This window comes from Corvus moneduloides, chromosome 21 (genome assembly GCF_009650955.1).
Source record: "Corvus moneduloides isolate bCorMon1 chromosome 21, bCorMon1.pri, whole genome shotgun sequence".
NCBI classification, from domain to species: domain Eukaryota; kingdom Metazoa; phylum Chordata; class Aves; order Passeriformes; family Corvidae; genus Corvus; species Corvus moneduloides.
The window spans coordinates 3,723,614-3,745,203 of NC_045496.1; the positions used below are offsets into that span (position 1 = coordinate 3,723,614).

At 55.7% G+C, this 21,590-nt stretch overlaps 2 protein-coding genes across 3 annotated transcripts; one reads left to right on the top strand and one right to left on the bottom strand.

Moving 5' to 3' along the window:
- Nucleotides 1-513: 513 nt before the first annotated feature.
- DBH (dopamine beta-hydroxylase) lies at nucleotides 514-15,473 on the bottom strand. The gene is made up of 12 exons (XM_032130442.1): nucleotides 15,015-15,473; nucleotides 12,801-12,947; nucleotides 11,255-11,512; nucleotides 9,700-9,876; nucleotides 8,598-8,700; nucleotides 7,238-7,404; nucleotides 6,392-6,535; nucleotides 6,271-6,309; nucleotides 5,381-5,440; nucleotides 4,601-4,728; nucleotides 3,984-4,143; nucleotides 514-1,600 (listed from the first exon to the last, which is right to left on the bottom strand). Exons 1-12 carry the CDS (start codon nucleotides 15,444-15,446, stop codon nucleotides 1,466-1,468), a joined length of 1,950 nt encoding a protein of 649 aa, XP_031986333.1. The 5' UTR covers nucleotides 15,447-15,473; the 3' UTR covers nucleotides 514-1,465.
- Nucleotides 15,474-17,362: 1,889 nt separating this feature from the next.
- On the top strand, nucleotides 17,363-21,192 carry LOC116454538. 2 transcript variants are annotated; one of them, XR_004244131.1, is made up of 4 exons: nucleotides 17,363-18,040; nucleotides 19,215-19,311; nucleotides 19,434-19,490; nucleotides 19,626-21,192. XR_004244131.1 is itself a non-coding variant. In XM_032131281.1 (4 exons), exons 1-4 carry the CDS (start codon nucleotides 19,117-19,119, stop codon nucleotides 20,987-20,989), a joined length of 633 nt encoding a protein of 210 aa, XP_031987172.1. In that variant the 5' UTR covers nucleotides 18,719-19,116; the 3' UTR covers nucleotides 20,990-21,192. The 2 variants fall into 2 exon arrangements, 1 of the variants encoding a protein (XP_031987172.1); XM_032131281.1 differs by lacking the exon at nucleotides 17,363-18,040 and having other exon boundaries at nucleotides 18,719-19,311; nucleotides 19,626-19,906; nucleotides 20,890-21,192.
- Nucleotides 21,193-21,590: the final 398 nt, after the last annotated feature.

The following is a 21,590-nucleotide window of genomic DNA, read 5'->3' on the forward strand; positions in this document are numbered from 1 at the left end:
CCTGAGCTCAAACCCCTGCAGCCTCTGGCAGCTCAGAGCCAGCCTTGGGGGCAGCAGGGAAGGTTTGGCCTCACATGCACACAGCCTGGACTGAAGGGAACGATCAGCAACTCCCAGCCCGTGCCCATCACCATCCCTTGCTCTGGTCCCCTCGCTGGGCTCTCTGCCGAAGCTTTCACCCGCCTGAAGGAATAATCTCACTCCCTGCTCTTCCCTTTATTTCCCTTGACTAGGTTTGCCTGGGTCATACCCGCTTCAGAGCTGATTTCAATTCCTTACCCTCGTGCCATGGGCAAGAGCGTGAACTCTGAAATGCTTTGGTTTTACTGAAAACATTAAAAAACAAGATTGAGATGAATTTCTCTTGAATAGGAGGTGACTGCCCTCCCTCTGGCAGGCAGAGGGCCGGGGAGGGGTGGCTGTGGCCCTGTTCTGAGGGAAGGAGCATTCTGCCTCCCTGCCAAGCCAGGCATCTACTCTGTGCCTGGAACATCAAGTTTTGCTTTCAAAAATCCTTTCTGATGTGCAGTGCTCTGACTTGAGATTTCCCTTACACCTGAGGTGGCTGGGAAGGCGATTTTGGGGGCCACCTGGCCTTGCTCCCACCTGTCCCAAGGCAGCAAGGACAGGCACCAAGCTGGGATGGACACGGCCTCTCCTGCAGCACCTCCAGCCTCTCCTCTGCTCCTCCTGAGTGTTCTCCCTTTGGACCTCAACAGCAAAAAGCAATTTATTTTACATTTAGTTATTTAATGGAGCAATTTTTCCTGACAAAAGATTTGTCATTCCCCCTCCCCCCCTCCCCTTTCCTAAACCCTATCCTAGAGGCATCGTTTGGTCCCAGCCACTGGCATCTGGTGGCATCAGAAGAAAATAATCCCAAGCATGGAGGAGTGGGGGAGGGAGTGTGGTGGGGAGCTGCAGTCCCTGCCGGAGGGAGGGGAGTGCTGGGTGGGTGTTGTGGCACCCCTCCATCCCCCCTCCCTCCTTCCTTCCCTCCCTCCCTCCCTCCATCCATCCATCCATCCTTCCATCCCTCCATCCATCCCTGCCACAGCTGCCAGCGTGGGGGAGCACCTGTGGAGCCATCCTGAGCTAGACAGGACCGTGGGACACTGGCAAGGCTTTTATGCTGCTCCCACGCATTCCTTTGCTCCGTGCCTCAGTTTCCCTGCGGGAAAACAAGCTCCTTTCCCCCGCTCCGGGCTCGGCACAATAGCAAACCTCGCTGTTATTATTCCGGGGGTGGGAAGCAGCATTACTCAGAGCCAGGATTGCTAATAACGCACTAAATATAGCTCTCCCCATCCCCGGAGGACTTTCTGAACCCCGGCTCATGAGCCCCAGCCCCCTCCGGAGGCAGGGCCAGGACACCGGCTGGCATCGCGGCGTGGGCAGCGCAACGGGATGTTCCCCATGGATGCTCCTGCCTGGAGGCGCTTCCCGTCCTGCTGGCAGCACTGTGTCAGACCCTCCGGAGCTGGCCCAGCTTCAGGGGCACGGGGGCAGCAGGCTGAGGCCCCGGGGCGGGCGGGCAGTGAGGGACGGGCTCCGGCAGCCTCTCGGTGATGCTGGGGAGCGGCTGCTTCTCCCACTCGCCCTGCAAGAGAGAGCAGCGCTGTGAGACCACGGCGGGCCTGCAGGTGCTTGGAGGCTCGGTGTTTCTGCCTGCTCGGAGAAATGATGTGAGCTTTAATGTTTGAGGTGGTTTTAGCCCAAATCTGGGTGTTTTCACAAGAGGCATCACTAATTATTCCTAGTGCAGAAGCACCTACACACCCCCTTAGCGGCGCAGACGTCTGAGGTGCTCCACGTTCCACAAACCCATTCCAGCTGGGGTGTTTCCACCTCAAAAATTGTTACCTGCCAAATCAGGTGGAGACAGCTCAAACCAGGGAGTCCCACAGGCCCACCATGCTCTGGAAAATGCTTCCTACCAGATATTGGCTGGAATTTCCAGCATGGATATGCCCGTGGAGCAGGAAGGATGCAGCAGCCTGGCTGAGGGGCCATGGAGCAGAGCTGGGGAAGGGCTGTCACAGCCATCAGGACTCGTGGTGGCCACAGCCAGGACAAATCCCCCCAGCTCTGTGCATCTGTGGAGGCACCTTGTCTTTGGGGATGCTCCCTGCAAAGAGCAACCTGCCAGGTGCAGGCAGTGCCCGGGGCTGAGCCTACTGAGCAGGATCTAACTCAGATGTGATGTTGGCCTGGCCTGGTGGCCGGTGGAGACGTGGGCAGGAGCTGGGAGGGCACGGGGGGCTCAGCTGCGGGGCGGTGATGCTCCGGTTCGGCTGCCGGCTGCGTGTTCATGCGGAAATGTCAGCGAGAGGCTGAGGCGCAGCGTGAGCAGGAGGAGGGAGGTCTGGAGAGGAGAGGTAGAGCCATGAGTCATCAGCGAGATGAAAGTGGAATTTATGTTTTCAGCTGAAATTTCTCCTGGTATGTCAAGCGAAACGGGCCAGAGCCTGCACCAGCAGCGGGAAAACCCTGGGGAAAGATGGAGTGGGATGGAGGGACCTTTCCAAAGCTCATGGGGAGTGACCAGCGAGGGGACAGCATTGCAGGGGAGCACCAGCTGGAGAAACAACTCCTTTCCTGTGCCCTTATGGCTTAGGGGAGCAGTTAAGCATCTTTAGGGTGCTCCTGCTCCAGGGCTCGGCTCCAGCCCCGAGCCCATCTGCTGCGGCGTCTGCCCTGCTGATACATCCCGAACCCAGAGCCTGCTTTTTGGAGAGATCAAAGACATGTGGAGTGTCTTGATAGTTGTTGTTTTCAGTGCTTTCGAGTGGAAATCTGAACAGAGAGAGTTTACTGCGAGCCCTTGCGGCTGCTGGGGACTTGGGGACGGCACCGTCCCTGCTGCCGCTCACAAGTGTTATCTTGAGATTTGGCTCGATAATTAACAGCACTCAGTTCCTTCCAGAAATCATCAGATTTGGGATCACTGAACTGCAAAAACCTGAGCTTAATTAGAAGCTGGTGCTTTTCTCTTGGCAGAAACAGTATGGAATAAATGAGATGTCTCCAAGTTGGGCTCGCTCTGAAACACCAGCGGAGCAGAGGCTCCTTCGCCCTCGCTGCGATGCTCGTGACCCACTTCGTGCCAGCATCAGCTCTGCTCTGCTCGAGTCCCTTCCTGACAGCTCCCCAGACCTCTCTGAAATCAAGGGAGTTGTCTGGGTCATAAATTAAGAGGTTTGACTCATAATTCTGCTGCTGCACAAAACTTCTGCACCGCTTCTGTCCCTGCAGCAAAGCTCTGCATGGCTGAGAGATGCCAGATCTCCAGTTCCAGAAAACTGGAAAGGTTTTTTTCCCACTCCAGAGTGAAACTTTGCTAAAGGGAATTTACTGTGGCAGAAAGCTGATGGTGATCCCTTCAATCCAGCTCAGCATCCTCCTGTGCTGCAGTGGACAGCACTGGATCCAGGAACAAGGTATCATCCAAATTTATTACACTGATAAATGGCATTGGAAGCTGATGCCAGCAGTGGTTTTAAATCTTCCTCACCATCATCATCATGTCCCTCGTCACTGGGCCTGGTTTTATTTTAAAGACCTCTCCATCCTTTATCCTTCCCCTTTTGCTGGATCACCACGTTCAGAGGCCGCACAGATGCTGTGCATAATGAGCTCACTCTGCTGGGACCTGGGGTGATTTGCCAAAATCCTAAAAACCACCTCACGTTTCTCCTTGGATCTGGCCCTACTTTAGCACTCAGCAAAAGCAGCCTCCAAATCACTTTATGCAAATGCATCTCCTAATTGGATCTGGCTGGAAGCATCCACGGTGGGCTCCAGATGTACTGTCTGAGCACAGGGCTGGGCTGGGCTCCGTGTCCTGCTGATGCCAGCGATTTCCTGGCAGCTCCAGCCCCCTGCCCTGAGCCTGCTGGCTTTGGATGTGTCCTGAGCACCGCACACCTGACCCTACACCTGGGAATTTTGTCGGGAAGCTTTGGGAGTCAGGCTGTACCTACCGGGAACCGGACGGCAGAGGATTTGTTGCAGTGCATGGAGATGGGAGCAAAGCCGTAGAGGGATTTCAGCACATCCCTGTTGAACGTGTTCCAGGGGATGGAGTAAAACTGCTGTGGGACGGAGACCTGTGGGCACATGCAGATCTCCTCGTCGTTAAACCTGGGCGGGAGAAAGGCCACGCTGAAACCCAGCAGTGCTGTCCCCTTGCAGCACTGGATGTGACTAATTCCTCCCTGCCTGAGCAGGGACCTGGAATGGCTCCGAGGTCGGCGCTGGGCACAGGGAGAGCCTGGAGCAGCCAGCACCTGCAGGGCAGGATTTGGGACCAGCCCATGGGTAGGACACCCTGTGCAAGGTCAGCATCTCCCCTCTCCTCATGGGTGGATGGGCTGCAGCCTCCTCCTGTGGTGTGGATCCTTGGTGTCTGCCTTGGGTTATAAGGAATATTTTGCATTTACGCACTTGGTCACACACTGACTCTTGCTGAGAAGCCCCTCCCCGGGATTGCTCTCCCTTCCTGGTGGCTCTCACTACACAGACATCCTCAAAACCCTGGGGTTGGCTTTTTTATCAGTGCTCCCTGTCCCCCCAGCCCCGCTGTGCAGGGGCTCTTTACCTGTTCACGAGGTTGAAGTACCGGTGCAGGTAGCCCGGATCCACGGCGCTTTTGCACAGCTCCAGCTGGGTCTGGGGGTAGTAGTGCACGTAGTTCACACACATCTCTTCCAGGATGCCAAACCCTCCCTGTGGCACAGGCAGGAAGGTGATGGAAGGGGGCTCTGGCTGGGGCTGCACAGGGGCAGGGAGGGCAGCAGGGCACAGAGCTCACACCCCTGTGTGCACACTCACACGGATCTACATCTATAATCTCTATCTGTTATCTATATCTTGGTATCTGGATATCTAGAGAGATAGAGATGATAGAGACAGAGAAGGGTATTCACACCCCTTCAGGTGCATGGCACGGGCAGCTCTCTGCTTGTCTGCCCTCTGTGCAAGGACAGACTTCCAGGCTAGACCGTGTGGTTTACATTAAAATGCAGATTTCCTATAATCCCTCTGCTATATTTAGCCTTGTCCCTGTTGATGGTACCTCTGACAGGCTCTTTTATTTTTTTTTTTTCACTGCCTATGTAAGGAAATAACATGCACTGTCAAAAAATGCCACTTCTCTTTAATTACAATTAATCCCTGGTGGAACAGTTTGTGATGGGAATTAGAGTGACACATGCTACTTCACAATTAGCACCTTCACATCCCCGCTGCAGGCAGCAGAGCCTTGTGAGTTCCCTTCTTCCCACCCTCCCTTTGCTTCTGGCTGTGTTTCAGCCTGGCTTCATGCAGGTGCCCACCCTGGGGTGCCCCACAAAGGCAGGGGAGCTGCCCCTGCACTCACCACGGTGGCTCTGCTCCGGTCCTCGGTGTTGTACGTGCACGTGGTGATGAGTTCGTCGCCCTGGGGGGTTCAAACACAGGAAAATTTAGGGACTGGGGAGTGTGCCACATAGAAATCCCTGCTCCCCATATCAGGAGCCTGTTTGCCCACCAGCACCGCCTGCAGCCCCACAGGAGCCCTTGGTAAACCTGCATCCCCTGCGGAGATTCCCCAGGGCTGCATCCCAGGGATGGTGTTTCCTGCTTTCCTCGCTTTTTAAGAATTTCTGCAGGCTTGGAAACACCTTAAAAATTGCACTTAGCAACAGTTTGAAGTGCCAGATCTGGAGCTGACTTGATGGCACAACAGCCTCCCTGCCACAGTCGCTGCTGGGGACCACGGGGACACCCCAGGGCACAGCCCTGGGCATGGTTCCAGTGGGTGCTGAGTGTTTTGAGCAGCCTCGTGGGGCACGGCAGCTCCAGGAGGTGCCTTCAGCTTTGCAGCCAGGTCCTTCCCCATCTGAAGAGCCCTGGGGCACCACCCCTGTTTTCCCACCCACTCCCACTCTGATGCTGAATCTCTTCCTCTCCTTCCATCAAGCAAGGAGAAGGGGCACCACCATGGTTCAGCCTCACCCCCTGAGGAGCCTCCCTCTGCCAGACGAAGCCCAGCTGAATTAGGAGCTTAATTTAGCTCCTGGCTGCCCACACACCAATTCTGTGCCATATGAGAGGGGGCCCGGTGTCCCCAAAGAATCTGCGTGGAGATGGCAGATATGACCCAGGGACCCTCACTCCTGCAGCCCTCCTGGGAGTCCCCAGATGGGATAGGGTGATGGAAGGAGGCAGGGGACTCAGGGCCATGGGATCAGGATGTGCTGTTTGAGAATGGTTTTTGGAACAACTCACCGGGAAAACTGCGACCACCTCCTTCAGCATGCGGATCTCCTGGGAGGGGAGGGACGGGGACACATCAGAGCAATGCTGTGACATCCAGCCAGGCCCCCAGTTCCCCTGCAGCCCCCTGTACCTGGAAGTGAGGGCTGTAGTGCCTGTCAGCGTTCACAACCTGCCGCTCCCTCCCGTCCCGGGACAGCACCGTCACCACTTTCCTCCCTGCCAGGTGCGTGTGGAGCTGGGAGGCGAAGATGCGGATGCCAGCAGTGGGCAGAGCCTGGGGGAAGAAAGGACAGCTCAAGCCCCCGTGCCCAGCCCTGTCCTTCTCCCCTCCCTCACATCCCCTTGCTGTGTGCTGGGAACTCGCTGTCCCTGTTCTGGCTCTCACACGGGGTTTAGGGGATCACTGTACCCCTGGAAAAGCATCTCAGTGAGCTCCTTGCCATGGGACAGACCCTCATTGCTGCCAAACCAACACTCCAGGGCAGCAGGAGCAGCTGAGCCAGATCCTGATTCCTTCCCTGCCCTCGTTAGTGGTGGCACAAATGATTACTTGTGGGTAGGCCCTACAAAAACACACACCAAAACTTCCCTGAGAGAGCAAGGTGGGCCCTTTGGAACCACCTTCAAGAGAGTTCTTGGCAAGCTCCCTGGAAGCAGGAGCCAATTTTGCCATCCCTGGGAGGGAAAGCACCACTGGGACACGGCCAGCTCGGCAGTGAGTTTTATGGGAATGGTACCCCGGGGAGCTGGAGCAGATGGCTCCCCAGGAGAGCTGCTTCCAGGGGGATTCAGCGCATCCCAACCAGCTGCTCTCTGTTTATTGTACACAGCAGATTTTTCTTTCCAGCACTGCCTCACGGTGAGTTTAAAACTTGGAATTGGGAGCCTGGAGATTGGTGCTGCCTGGGACTTGGGAAAAACCACGGGCAACCTTTCTCCTCTGAGGTGCAGCCGGGTTGGAGGGGACAGCACTCACCAGCTGGGTGCATTTATCAGTGCAGTACCCTGTGAGGATGAAGTTATCCTCTCCAGGGGGAATGGCCATCACTGGCGTGTACACCAAGCCCAGCTCCATGATTCCGGCGTCGTAGGGACGCAGGGTGGCCGTGTAGTACAGCCGGATCCCTGAGGAGTCACGGCGACCTGGGGGACCAGAGGACAAGGACAGGTCACTGCAGGGACAAGGTGAAAGGTGAAAAACACAGACAGGTGAAAAACGATGCTGTGCTGCCGTGGGGAGCCTCTCGCTCACAGCGTCCTTCATCTGCTTGAAATTGTTTTAAATCCTACAGATTTTTGTGCGAGCCTTCGTGAGTGGCCCCAGATGGTTCCCTGGCGAGGGCACTGACCTGAGGCTGAATCGTCCCAAGAGAGTGAGGTAAGGGGTGCCTTTGGGGAGGCCAAAGCAGCAGGACAGAGCATGGGGTGCTTTGGAGAACTCCCTCAGGGATGAGACTCATTGCAGCTTCTTTAACAGGCACATCCCAAAATCCCAAAAGGCCATGCAGGCAAAGGGAAAGAGCAGGGTCAGTAGATCAGGAGGGGTTCAGGCCAGCTCTGGACTCCCTGTCTCCAGGCTGGAGCCCACCCAGGGATAAGAATAACGGGGGAGACACTATTGGTTAACAGAAAAAAGCAGCTAAATGATGGAAGACGTGAACTTCGTATTTATAGCCGTGTTTCTTCTCGAGTTGCCGAATATGCTATGACTGATCCACAGTACATATGCTCTGGCCTCCTAAGAATATACTTGGGTAGTCAAGAAGCTGCTTGTTTTTATGGTAATGAAGAAACTGGGTTGTTTGGAATCCTTCTTTTTTTTCCAATGTGTCTCCTGACAATGTTATCGAAGCGGGAGAACAGGAAAACAACATCCACATCCCCCCTCTCCTCAGCCATTCTGGTCTCTCTGGTGCCTTGGCACCGCTGTCACTCTTGCTCTGAGCTCAGAGCCAGCCCCACCACCTTGTGTGGAACCTGGGGGGACCCCTGAGACAGCCCAGCTCAATGCTGGTGTTGCCCTGGATCACATCCCTGCAGGAACTCTGGAGGGGCAGTTTTCTGCCTGCAGGCTCCTTTCCCAAGCATCCTTCCCCACCTCTGGGCATGCACTTGTCAGCCTTCAGTGAGGATGACTTTGCTGAGAAGGTGGCAATTCAATGTATTCTTCCTGCAGGGACAGATCTGGACCGTCATCTCTCCACAAAGTTGAAGACAGGGCCACAATTTAGGCCAGAGGGCTCCTCAGAAGGCATCAGTCCTTTCCTGAAATTCCCCCAGCTCTCCTGCCATGGTCTAACAGGGAAGGCAGTGGGCAGCACCACCCAGCCCCTCACCTTTGAACACCAGGGGATTGTGGTAATGGATCTCCAGGCGTAAATATCTGGAGGAGCCTGGGCCACCAAAGGCAAGACCTGCTTCTTCAGGGTAGTAGAAAGCCTGGAAGCAGAAGGGAGGGTGTTAGGGAAGCAGTTTCCTGGGAACAAGGCCAAAAAGCCCAAGGGAACGTGTGGGGATAATCCTGCCCCACACCATGGGCTGAGGGACATGACTTGGGCCCTTGGTTGTGCTTGGAGAGCTGCTCTTGCTTCCAAAAGCTCCTCTCGTTCCAGATGCAGTGGCACAACACCTGAGTACCGTCACAGAAGCACAGAATACCCTGAGTTACAAGGGACCCACAAGGATCCTCAAAGTCCAACTCCTGGCCGCACAGGACAGCCCCAGGAATCCCACAAGTGCCTGAGAGCGTTTTCCAAAGCTTCCTTGAGCTCTCTCAGGCTTGGGGCCATGACCATTCCCTGGGCAGCTGTTCCAGTGTCCCACCCCACTGATTTATGGCACCAATGAGGAGGAGGGCTGGGGTGAGCTGGGAAATCAGAGACACCTGGGAAGGGCTGGGATGGTCAGACGGGGCTGGGAAGGTCAGACGGGGCTGGGAAGGTCAGACGGGGCTGGGAAGGTCAAACAGGACTGGGAAGGTCAAACAGGACTGGGAAGGTCAGACAGGGCTGGGATGGTCAAACAGGACTGGGAAGGTCAGACAGGGCTGGGATGGTCAGACAGGGCTGGGATGGTCAAACAGGACTGGGAAGGTCAGACAGGGCTGGGATGGTCAAACAGGGCTGGGAAGGTCAGACAGGGCTGGGATGGTCAGACGGGGCTGGGAAGGTCAGACGGGACTGGGATGGTCAAACAGGGCTGGGAAGGTCAGACGGGGCTGGGATGGTCAGACGGGACTGGGAAGGTCAGACGGGGCTGGGATGGTCAGACGGGACTGGGATGGTCAAACAGGGCTGGGAAGGTCAGATGGGGCTGGGAAGGTCAGACAGGGCTGAAGCCAAACCCCAGCAGAGAACAGGGTGAGGGCAGCCCCTGCAGGGCAATGGGATTGGGAAGGGCAGTTGTCACCCAGGGGGACGTGTCCCTTGTCACACCCACCTGTGCCCCCATGGCCCAGGCTGCCAGCACGTGCCTGCAGTAGTTGAGCCGGTCTGGCTTCATCTTGGAATCGCAGGGCCCGTTGTAGTGGGGGAAGCTGTCGAACTCGGCCGCACACTGGAAAACCTCCATGTGGTGGACAAGAGCTTCATTGCCCGCCGTGACCACTGGCTCGTACTGCAAAGCAGGTCCCAGAAGGAGAGGACACTCTGAGAGCCCATCCCTGGGGCCTGCAGGCTCCGCGAGGAGCCAGGGCAGGAATGTCTGTGACCTGGCACCGGCTTCTGCCGCAGGACGGGGAGTGAAGCTTGCTCTGGGCGTGAGGCACCAAGGGCCAAGAGCTTTCAGCTCATATTTTGGCTCCCAAGAGGAGGTTGTGCCAGAGTTAGGCATCTGGGTGCTCCAAAGGGGGACCCACATGTTATTAGTGCCCAAGGAGCATGAGGTCAGTTGTGGAAACATTTAGTTTCTTGGCTGGCTTAGGGACCAACCCAGAGCCCACCAGAACCCACAGAGAACCAGCTCATCCTTTCCCCAGCAACAGATGGGGATCAGCAGAAGATCTTGGTCTGTTTTGTGATGATTGAGTCCTTTACCAGTTTTGCAGGGCTGAGGTGGCCCTGGGGATGTTGCTTTTCCCTAAGAGAGTCCTGACAGTGTTGTTGTTGTAGCTCTGCCTGCAGCTCTTGGGGTTTTGTTTCTATCCAACAGCTGCTTGGGGCACGGGGAGGGGAATTTGGTGTAGAGAGAGTGACTCAAGCCTGAGGAACAGCTCTGGCTAAAAGTGCCAGCTGTAGAAGTGATCTGCAGCAGCGGGAAGGTATCAGGAGTTACACACTTTGTGCTCACACACAGATGATTCACTTCACACCATCTGTTAGAGAGAAAATCCTCCTTCTGAGCCTTCCTTTGCAGCGCCGTCTCTCCCCTCGAAACCACTGAGCGCTCGCTGCAGCTCCAGTGTCTGGAGGTTTTCCTTCTCCCCGCGGCGTGGGTTTGACTCTGGATGTGCCAGGTCACCTCCTGAGCCACCCCCACACCTGCTGGGTGCTCTCCCAGCAGCTCCTCCTTTCCTCGGGGTTACCAGCAGGTTTCTGCCTCTCCTTTCAGGAGGTGGCCCAAGCAACGCGTCTGGGTAATGCCCACAAGTTGCATTTATGTCTGTAACTCTCTTTTTTTCGGTCATTGCCTCATCTTTTAGGAGCCAGTTCCCATCCTGGCTCACTCTGCCCTGCTCTCACCAGCCCTGCTCCTTTGTTTCCCATGTTTGTATGCTCCTCATGGCTCTCTGTGTGCCAAAATCCTGCTGTGGGTCCGTCCCTTCCGCAGGGAGTCAGCTCTGAGCCTGCCCTGGAACCTGCTGGATGTGCCAGCTGGGAAGAGACCTCCTGGCCACTCCTGCTGAGACACTCTAGGAGACATGAGGATGCTACTGACTGCTGGGGTGGACCTGGAAGTTGTTGTTTGGAAAGTTGTCTGGGTCTGAAAGCCTCCCCGTGACATGGCATTTGCGGGATGTGAGCACAATTACTGCCCTGCCCCCTTCTCCTCTTACCATGATAATGTGGTGTTTGGGGAAGCCTGCTGGGAGCTCTGCCATGTAACACCAGTAGGTCGTCTCCTGGCTGGGAATGACGACATTTGGGGCCGTTATCTCCATGGTCTTCATGTCGCTGGGCAGCTCAGGGATGCTGACGTTGGGCTTGAGCAGCTGCACCCTCTGCAGCCCCCCGTGGAGGGCAGAGATGTTGATGGCTTGCAGGGAGTGCACTGGCTCCTCCAGGATCCCATAGATCAGGTGCACGGTGCCATCCTGAAGCGAGAGCAGAATACGTCAGGTGGTTTTCAGGAGCTGCATGGACCATTGGGGACATGAACCCAGAAATGGGTGTTGTGACCCCACCCTGACTGCCCCAGCAGCTCACTTTGCTGTGCTGTCCCAGGAAAACTGGGGATTCCAGGGTATTTCTCTGGCTGATGTGGTCACTGAGGGTTCCCTACCAGCTGGGAAAGTGTGAAAAGTTTTCCCCAGGTAGCATCAATCCCATAAGGGTAACACATCCTCTCTGCTCCTTCAGAGCCCCTCAGGAGCTCCAGGCTGGGACAAACCCATCAGTGCAGGGCTCATCCCACCCTGCAGCCCAGCAATGGCCTGGGGAGCCACAGCAGAAACAAAACTTCTCCCTGAAAATCCTCCCTTTTCTCCCAGGTTCTTTTCAGGGGAAAAGTCCCACAAGAAGCTCTGCTGAAAATGTCTACTGCCAACAAGAACGCAGAGAGCTCTGGACAGGAGATAAGAGAGAAAGGAAAAAGAGAATAATCTCTTCCTAAAGGATCAGAGAATAAAGACCAGCGAGTGTTTTCCTGGTTCGCACACAGAGATTTTTCCCTCCAGGGCTCTCAGCGTTTTGGCAGACGGCAGACACTTCTCACCACAAGACAAGCTTTTGAACACCAGCAGCAAAAACTCGAGGACACTCTGTGCCCACGTTGGCTCTAAAATATCCTGCCCACAAAGGCTTTCATGTGAGATGAGCCTCGCACAGATTCCTGCCTGCAGCCAGGGCCTGTGGCTGAGACCCTGAGCTGTTTGACATCCCCCACTGGGAAAGTTTCCCCCAAATCCCAGCTTGCAGGGGAGAGGTGGATGCAGAGCCAGGGCGATGTCACCGAGCCACGCAGGAGCAGGGAGCAGCACCTCTGTTTGCTGTCCCTTTGTCCCAGCTCCTGTCACAACCCTCCTCTCTGCCTCCTGTTGATACACCAACCCCTCTTCGTAACACTCCCAACAGTTGGCTCCAGACTGCCGAGCAGAGTGATGCAGGAGGGATTTATATAGACCCAACGCATGTTCAGTGATGCAAACGAGCTAAAAGCTACACTTCAGAGAGCTTTCGGAGGGGTTGTGAATAGATGGTGCCAAACATTACTCATGGCCCAGGGCTGACACCTGCAGCTCACTTCCTCTCTGCCTCACACAGCACCAACACCTGATGCTGTGCCCACAGCCAGGCACAACCCTGCGGGATGGGTTTGGAGCCGTGCCCCAGGGCTGGGATGGGGCTGGGAGGTGCCATGGCAGGGTGAGGACGATGCCATACCTCTATCAGGTAGTCCTTGGGGTCACAGGTGCTGAAGGCTCTTCTGAAGAGGAGGTAGAGCCCCTCAGGAGCCCTGCGAGCCCCGAGGAGCTGGTAGTCCTGCTGGGAATCCATGTGGAGCTGCCCCTTGGCATCGCTCCAGGCATCCTGTGAGAGAAAGAGCAGCCTGCTCAGCCAGGAGGTGCCTCCATAGGTACCACAGTTTCTCCTCCTGTCTACCCTCAGCATCCCAGAGCTGGAGGAAGCCTGTACTTTGGTTGCTCCATGCATTCCCTGGGCAGATCCATGCCGGAATGGCCTCTGCCACAGGATCCCTGGTGCTCAGGCAGACCTGTGAAATACCTGACCCAGCAGTAAGGGTCTGCAGAAAGACCTTTACAAGGCGTGATGTGAGGGGGGAAAGGTCGGGAAGGGAGGGAGGAAAGCCCCCCGGGACACATGAAGGTGTTGCATCAGTCTGTGTTGCATTTTGGGTGTGTTTGTCTCGGGGGCACCCTGTGGACGGGGGTGATGGGCTCTCCAAAACCCTTGGCATAAACCAGCCTCCCACAATTTAAGATCAGACCCTTGCTGGGATGTAATGTCAGCCCTAGAAATTGCAGCCCCTCTGCAAAATCCTTAATTTTTTTGTGGTCAGATTGTTCTGGCAGCCCAGCACCACTCATTGTAGAGGATGGTGACAAAGCCACCCCACGAAGCAAAGCAGTAGGTTATTCCTGTGCCTCAGGATTTGAAGGTTTGGAGCATAAAATCCTGTGATAATTTGGATTTGAACAGGGTTGTTTCTTTGATCTTTTGTTTCTCCTGTGGGTCTCTCTTGTTTACTCAGAAAAGGTACCCAGGAAGTAGCTGGCTGTACGTACACAAGTGGCACTGGTTCTCTTATCTTGAGAGGAAAAGCCAGAAGATAGAGGATAAAGCAACTTGGCATCATTTCAGCCAGAACTATAGAGTCATATTTCCAGAACATATTGTCCTTAGAGGGGGAGAGGGAAATCAGCTCCGTGGAGCTCGCATGACATTTGTTTTCGTAGGAATATGGAGCGCAAGTTAATCTCATAGTACATGGGGGGGCTGAGCGAATTTGGATCTTTTTAACAGCCAACACGCTTATCCAGAAGAAAAGCTGCTGGGAGGGAGAAAACCAGGGCTGGAAAGATTTATTGAGATCTCCTTGCAGGATGCTGTTCAGTGAAAGAGAAAACCCGAGCGCTGCCGGGTGTTTCATTCAGGGCTGTTTGTCTTTGGGCGAGCACACGAAGGCAGATTAGAAATGATCCTTTATGTTTTCTTAACAGGGTGCTGTGAAATCCTGGAGCATTCGGGCCACCACAGACCCTGAAAGGCTGGTAATTAGCAGGAAAACAGCGCAGATAATAAACCCCTCTTTTCATGCTTTCGTTACACTGAGGATCACATTGCGGCTGATTGCAAAGGAATGTGTTTTATGGCTAATTTGAAGTAAGCAGAGAGGTAAAATTTAACTTACTGGAAAGCCTCACACGGGGAAAAATGGGAATTGCTTTCTTCAGCTGAGCACAAGCACAATCAGCCCAACGTGATGGGCTGGGGATAGGGCTGGAGAGCCCAGGGGTGGGAAAACAACCCAAAGAGGAACCCAGCAGCCAGCCAGTGGCAGGAAGGATGGAGTTTGCAGCAGCAGCAATAGCAAACAACACAACTGGAAATGAGTTTTCCCCCCACTCCCATTTACATCTCACCCAAATACATTTGCACCTTTACTTTCTGACAGCATCCCAGGCTGCCCTGTTATCCCACTGATCCCTGTGGATGCAACTCTCAGCCAGGTGCTTCCTGCTGGCAGGAGCAGCCTCTCTGCCTGGTGACTTTTGCCCTGTCTCGGAGCCATTAATGGGAGCTGTGGTTAATTTTTAATGTGACTGAGTGAAGCAGGGTGTTGATGCACCCTCTGTGTGTGTCTTTGCAGCTAAACACATCCAGCTCCGGGGTCCCTCAGCCTTGCTGATGTGCTGCTGTGTTCATTCTTTTCTCTTTTGGGTTAATCCCTGTGTCAAACCACCTCATCTGTGGGTTCCTCTGGGGTAGAAACCCCCAAGACCTGCTGGACCCTGAGCAGTGGGGCCGGTCCAGCGTGTGCCGTGCCCTGTACCCCACTCTACCAAACCACGAGCCAGGTTCACCCGCAGGGGGGGGAACCCCAAAAGCCTCCAAGCAAGCACACAAGTGACTCACCCCAAAGTAGGAGTTGTGCCCATCGCTCCAGAGCACAGCCAGGTCGGCGTTCTCAAACGCGCCCCTGTCCGACATCCCGAAGAGGATCCCGAACTGCAGCTCCCTGATGAGGAGCTGGAAATGCACGGCTTGCTCGGGATAGCTGACATTCCAGGAGAGCTCCAGCAGCCCCTGGGGATCCAGAGGCACCTTGTAGGGGAAATAACTCTCGCGGGGCGCCGAGCCCTGCAGAGCCACCACCAGGATGACCAGGAACGCCGCCACCATGGTGAAGTACATGGATGCCACCTCCCGCGGCTTGAGGCTGGGGCAGGAGCAGGACTTGCTCCTGGAGCTCTGCATCCTGCCAGGACGGCACCCGGCGCCTGGCCGTGCCCATTTATGTGCTGGCCCTTCTGGGCAAGCCGGGTGAGTGATACTCTTTAATTGCATTTCGTTGTTGGGAAATTGGGCTGGTGTATTGACCCCCGTCAGCTCCTGGCCAAACACTTGTCATTTGCTGTCTCCCCTTAATTGGCTCTAATTGCACATGGACATTATCAATAGCAATTGGATTTGACTGGGCTGATGTGATTCGCTCTTAAATCTTCCTTAGTGGCTGGGAAGGGCTGTTTGCTCACAGGCTGCTCTGGCTGAGCCCTTGTGGACATGCTCTGCTCGTGGTGCCTTTGGCCTGGCTGTCCCTATAACCCAGCCTGGGATCACCCCAAAGGTGGCCAGACAGCGAGACCAAAGGACCCTGAGCCTTGTCTGAGCTCCCAGGCATTCAATAACATTGATGGGGTTTGAAATATTTTCCCTGCAAAGCTCAGTGCCAGAGGAAATGCTGATTTCCCCCAAACAGCAAGAGAAGAGATGTCTCCTCTCCTCTCTCCTCTCCTTTCTGGCCTTTGTGGGATTTAATTCTGGTGCTTTCAAACCCAGCAAAGCCCAGCTCCTCTCCCACGCCACTTTTCATCCACTGAAGCTCCCACCTGCCCAGACCTCTGGATGTGTTCAGTATTTGTTATTTCTTTGCTCTTGTAGCAACCGAGACTTTGGCTCCGGTTTAAAGACACCTTTAGTCCCTGTCCCTCCCCCTTCCCGTTTGTTTAAAGTCTGATGGATTCTCTTTCGGTTATTAACTCTCCCACGTTAATTGGAATTATAACGAACTGCCTGGAGCTCTTTGATGCACACACACACCGCCTGGCTTTGGTCTCCGAGTCGGTGGCGTTGTTTTATTAATGCCACCTCACGTGCCGGGCCGTGCTCTCGGATCCCCCCCGTGCGGGGTCCCCTCCGGTCCCCTCCGGGGCTTGGGTTTCACTCCTGGTCCTTGCAGCAATGTCACAGGGGCAGATCCGCCTTTCCCAGCCCTGTGTAATGAGAGGAAACGGATTCAGCCTGGCGTTCTAATGAATCATCAATGTGTGCATCTCGACGTTAAACCCGAGGAGGTTTTACTGTCCTAAGACACAACCATTACTCAGGAATGCGTCAATTGATCCCGGCCGTCTCTCCTTGTCGGGTGACCTGCTGCTCGCAGGTCTCTCATTCAGCTCCGCCAGGCAAAAGGCCAAGGCAGAGGGAGGGATGGAGAGCTGAGCTCTCCCAGATGAGCATCCCTCAGCCCCATCCCTGCCCCCAGTGACTCCAGTGCACAGCCCGGTCCCACACCAGCCCTGCCACTGCTGCTGGTGTCAGCCTTAAAAGCCTTAAAAGCCCTGGATGGATGGCAGGAGGTCACTGGAGCTGCCTGGGAATGCTGCCACCATGGCATCTTTGGGGTTGTGTTCACTGGAGCTGTTCCTGGGCTCTGCCCGAGGAGCTGGACCTGCACCTCACCCCATCCATGCCTCTGTTCACCTTCCTGAAGGAGGATGCAGCATTTTCCCCTGTTCCTGAGGCTCCTGGGCTCGTTCCTGGAAGCACTGAAGGCATCAGATGGATGTCCCTCATCCCCCAGCCCTGGTGCTCGAGCATTACAGAAGCCTGGCTGCCTTACAAAAGCCCCATAGAACAGATTTTTGTCCTTCCTCATCCCTGATCTCCTCCAAGCAGATTCACCCACTTGTCCTCCTCTCTTGGCTTCATTTCCTCGTTGTAAAGAGAAGAAGCTGAGCTGCCAAGCACGGCAGGAAGGCAAAGTGATCCTCACCGGGGGCAGGAGGGGGTCCTCAGCTAACGAGTTCTGTCTCCCTCTATCAGCGATGAAACCCCAGGTTGCTGGCGTGTGCAAGTGCAGCTCCTGAGCTCTCCTGCACAGGAGGAATTTGCAGTGGAACAGCAGAACACGGGCAGGTCAGCTTGAAAACAGCTGAACTTTGCAGATAAGCGGTGAGAATTTATTTGAAGAGAGGAAAAAAATTATGTACATCTCTCTCCAACCCCCCCCCCCCCCTTCAGTTTCTCCCGAGTCGTGGCTCATAAATCCAGGCAAGGAGCGAGGATCCAGCTTTCCACTCACTGCTCGGGGTGTTTATTTTAAGACTTCAAGGAGATGCAGAAACGCCAGAGTTTCCTGACTCGGAAACTCGGACCATTCGGTAGCAGCAGTGGGGTGGGAGCCGTGGCTCCTGCCCCTTTCCTCGAAGGCAGAGCAGCCACTTTGTGCCCGTGTGGGAGGTCCTGGGGAAGGGAACGCCGGCTGGTGCCAGCACGGAGCAGCCCGTGCTGGAGATGGGACTCGGGTGCTCCCGCACACCCCATGTCCCTCCCCCCGAGCAGAAAAGATGCCCCTGGAATACCCGGAGCGGGCTGTGAGCCCCAGGGCAGGGCTGGCTTGGGCTGGCTGGGCCCCGGCAGTAGCGTTCATCCCCCAGCGGGTGCTGCTGACCCCATCTCTGCAGAGCCGCACATCCAAACCCTCCCGGTGACTCCCCTTTCGCTGCCACTCGTGACCCTGGATGCAAAGCTGGGGATAAGCGGTGGCTTCCAGAGCCCCCGCAGCAGCAGTGCCTGACACGGGTGGCAGGGAGCGGGGAGCAGCCGCCTCCGTCGGCGGGAGCGAGGGCTGCCCGCCTGGAACAACAGCTGACTTACAGGTAAGCAGTTTAAACACAATTGATGCGCCAAATTAGGGGCTGAAGCAGGCAGCACCCCTCCGAGCGATAATCCATTGCCTCGCTAACAGAAATGGAAATTCAATTTGGGCAAGGGCAGCGACGGGAGGGGAGGGGAGGGGAGGGGAGGGGAGGGAAGGGAAGGGAAGGGAAGGGAAGGGGAAGGGAAGGGGAAGGGAAGGGAAGGGAAGGGAAGGGAAGGGAAGGGAAGGGAAGGGAAGGGAAGGGAAGGGGAAGGGAAGGGGAAGGGAAGGGGAAGGGAAGGGGAAGGGAAGGGGAAGGGAAGGGGAAGGGAAGGGGAAGGGAAGGGGAAGGGAAGGGGAAGGGAAGGGGAAGGGAAGGGGAAGGGAAGGGGAAGGGAAGGGGAAGGGAAGGGGAAGGGAAGGGGAAGGGAAGGGGAAGGGAAGGGGAAGGGAAGGGGAGGGGAAGGGGAAGGGAAGGGGAAGGGAAGGGGAAGGGAAGGGGACGGGAAGGGGAAGGGAAGGGGAAGGGAAGGGGAAGGGGAAGGGAAGGGGAAGGGAAGGGGAAGGGAAGGGGAAGGGAAGGGGAAGGGAAGGGGAAGGGGAAGGGGAAGGGGAAGGGGAAGGGAAGGAGAAGGGAAGGGGAAGGGGAAGGGGAAGGGAAGGGGAAGGGAAGCTTTCTGTCTGCTGCCGCGGCCGGTGCAGCTCTCCATGCCCCGGGGGCTCTGCTATCCACAGCCCCATCCAGCCCCAGGATCGAATTTGCCTCGGTGCTGATGAGGTTTGGCAGTGCCTGACTCAATTTTAGCCACCCTGATGTCTCTGTGTCCCTTACATCCCACCTCCATTCCAGAGCAGCTTTTTCCTCACATTACATGATTCCTCCGACTGTACAAAAGGGACTTTTTGCACCTGAAATGGCACAAAATGAGCCGGCACGGTGTGAGAAGGGGGAAAGGGGGGCTGGCACACAGGGGGGATGCGCACGTGGATGGGTGACCCTGCAGGGCCACAGGGACCCCTGCCCTGGTCAATGTGTGCGATTTCTCCGGCCAGATCCACCCCTAACCCTACAAATCAGAGCCATGGAGCAGCCCCATGACTCCCAGGAGCTGTTCTGCTACACCCCAGGGTGGGAAGGATTGTTCATCATCCTTCCCAAAGGATCGCTTTGCCCACTCCTGTCCCCATAACAGGTCAGAAGGGATCTGCAGGCTGCTCGCTGGTTCTGCTGTGCACCAGGAGGGCACTGGGGCTGCCAGGCTGAGTTTCAATTGCCCAGCAGAGGCCCAGGTGAGTGTCTGCCCTCTCTAAAGTGTCTTTGGCATCCCTGTGTCACCTGGGCCACAGCGAGCTGTGTGGTTTTGCTGGGAACCTCCTCTCGTGACAGCAGCCTGGGCTGTTTTAACTCACAGATGTGCCACGTGCCAGCCAGGACAGGACACTTGGAGGTGACTTGTGATCCAGCAGAGGTGGGTGGGAAGAGCCGTTCCTTCCTCCTTGTGCTGCGTTTGTGCCTTACAGCCCGAATGCTGTAACATCCCCCAAGCCAAGTCTCTGCTTGTTCCAGCTTCTTGCTTTCTCCCAAACTGTTTTGCTTTCCTCAGGACCAGATTTTCTTTATCTTACACCGTGGAAGAGAACTTTTGCCTCATTCCCCACGAGGATCACATCCAAAGGGGAACCAGCCCCAGCTGGGCAGTCAGACCTCCCCACTGAGCCAAATCTGGGACAGAACTGGACCTGAGCTGATCTTTACAGCTCAGTCTCACTGCTCCTGCTCTGGCACTGAAGGTGAGGACTGGGCTGCCCTGACTGAGAAGCTCCAGCTCTTCTGCCTCTCCTCCTGCTCCAGCCATGCACCCCCAGATCTCCTCCACAGCCAAAGGTGGGTGGCTGGGCTGTGCCACGGTGATGGGACAGCAGGAGAGAGGCCAAAATTAGCCAAAGGAAAGCACTGTTTGCTCTTTGGGAGGTGGCACTGCCCTGCCAGGTGCTCCAGGCTGGGTGGGCAGCCAGGCCCCTTCCCAGCAGAGCATCCCAGAGAAATTCCCTCCCCAGTGCTGCCGCAGCTGAGCCACCTAATGAGATCTCCTCGCCTGTGCATGCTATATTAGGGTTTCCATGGATATGGTGTCACAAACACTGGGCTGTGGCTTTGTTATATAAACAGGAGAGATTGCCACAAATACCCAAAATATCTGAAAAGGACAGGAAGACACAAAAGCGTTCTCTGGGTGTGTTTATAGAGCGTTGTGCGATCCAGGGGATGGTGCCAGTGGGAGGTGGGAGAGGTTTGTGTGATCTTTGGGAAGCAGAGTTTATCTGAGGGGTGGTCTCTGACTCAGGAGCTCTGAAGATTCACCCTGATCTTCCACGGGATGTTTTTAAATGTTTTTAAACAAAAAAGGTGCTGCTGGCTGGGCAGTTCCTGCCCTGCTCCTGCAGCTCCTGCTGTGACAGGCATCCTTCTCCATGTGCAAGTTCATCCTGGCTGAGCCTCACACAGAGCTTGGTCCTCCCCTGCTCCTGCCATATGCAAGGAAATCTTTTTTCCTGCAGCTGGTGGGGACCAGGGCTGGTGATGGTGGTGGGGACACACAGCCATCAGCTTTGCCAGGACTGCCCACACCTGACCCTGCTCTTCAGGACCAGCTCATTTTGTGCCATTTCAGGTGCAAAAAGTCCCTTTTGTACAGTCGGAGGAATCATGTAATGTGAGGAAAAAGCTGCTCTGGAATGGAGGTGGGATGTAAGGGACACAGAGACATCAGGGTGGCTAAAATTGTATTGCACTCCCACTCCCCTGCCAATAACAACACCAGAAATAAAGTGGCTTTGCAATAACCATCTCCACGCTTTGGAACACAGATTCACGTGTCCCCGCAAAAGATGCTCCAGGCAGGATCAACTCTGCTCCAGCCTTGCTCTGCAGGAGATGCATGGGGAGCTTGCTCCAGCCCTCCCATGAAGATGACTCTTCGCCCAGCAGGTGCAGCCCCAAGCTCCCAGTATCCACCAGCGCCTTCCTTTTCCCACCCTCCGTGCTCGCCTGTGGGTGACATTCCAAGCCCATGGCTGTTTCAGCTCACTCCTGGCCTTCCCGATGCCTTCCACCATGGGATGAGCATCCACCCATTCATCCACCCATCCATCCACCCATTCATCCACCCATCCATCCATCCATCCATCCATCCATCCATCCACCCATCCCTCCATCCCTCCATCCATCCATCCATCCACCCATCCCTCCATCCCTCCATCCCTCCATCCCTCCATCCATCCACCCATCCACCCATCCATCCCTCCATCCATCCATCCATCCATCCATCCACCCATCCATCCCTCCATCCATCCCTCCATCCCTCCATCCATCCCTCCCTCCATCCATCCATCCATCCATCCATCCATCCACCCATCCCTCCATCCATCCATCCATCCATCCATCCATCCATCCATCCCTCCATCCATCCCTCCATCCATCCCTCCATCCATCCCTCCATCCCTCCATCCATCCCTCCATCCATCCATCCATCCATCCATCCATCCACCCATCCCTCCATCCATCCATC

What these genes read in the sequence shown, in the direction of transcription:
- DBH (XM_032130442.1), bottom strand. Translation starts at nt 15,446, where the DNA reads ATGCAATTAAAGAGTATCACTCACCCGGCTTGCCCAGAAGGGCCAGCA. An exon ending in AGGTGGTCGCAGTTTTCCCG is followed by an intron (nt 5,441 to 6,270) that starts GTGAGTTGTTCC and finishes TGAACCCCCCAG; the next exon opens with GGCGACGAACTCATCACCAC. An exon ending in CCTCTGCCGTCCGGTTCCCG is followed by an intron (nt 1,601 to 3,983) that starts GTAGGTACAGCC and finishes TCTCTCTTGCAG; the next exon opens with GGCGAGTGGGAGAAGCAGCC.
- LOC116454538 (XM_032131281.1), top strand. Translation starts at nt 19,117, where the DNA reads ATGACTCCCAGGAGCTGTTCTGCTACACCCCAGGGTGGGAAGGATTGT. An exon ending in ATTGCCCAGCAGAGGCCCAG is followed by an intron (nt 19,312 to 19,433) that starts GTGAGTGTCTGC and finishes TTTAACTCACAG; the next exon opens with ATGTGCCACGTGCCAGCCAG. An exon ending in TGACTTGTGATCCAGCAGAG is followed by an intron (nt 19,491 to 19,625) that starts GTGGGTGGGAAG and finishes TGCTTTCCTCAG; the next exon opens with GACCAGATTTTCTTTATCTT.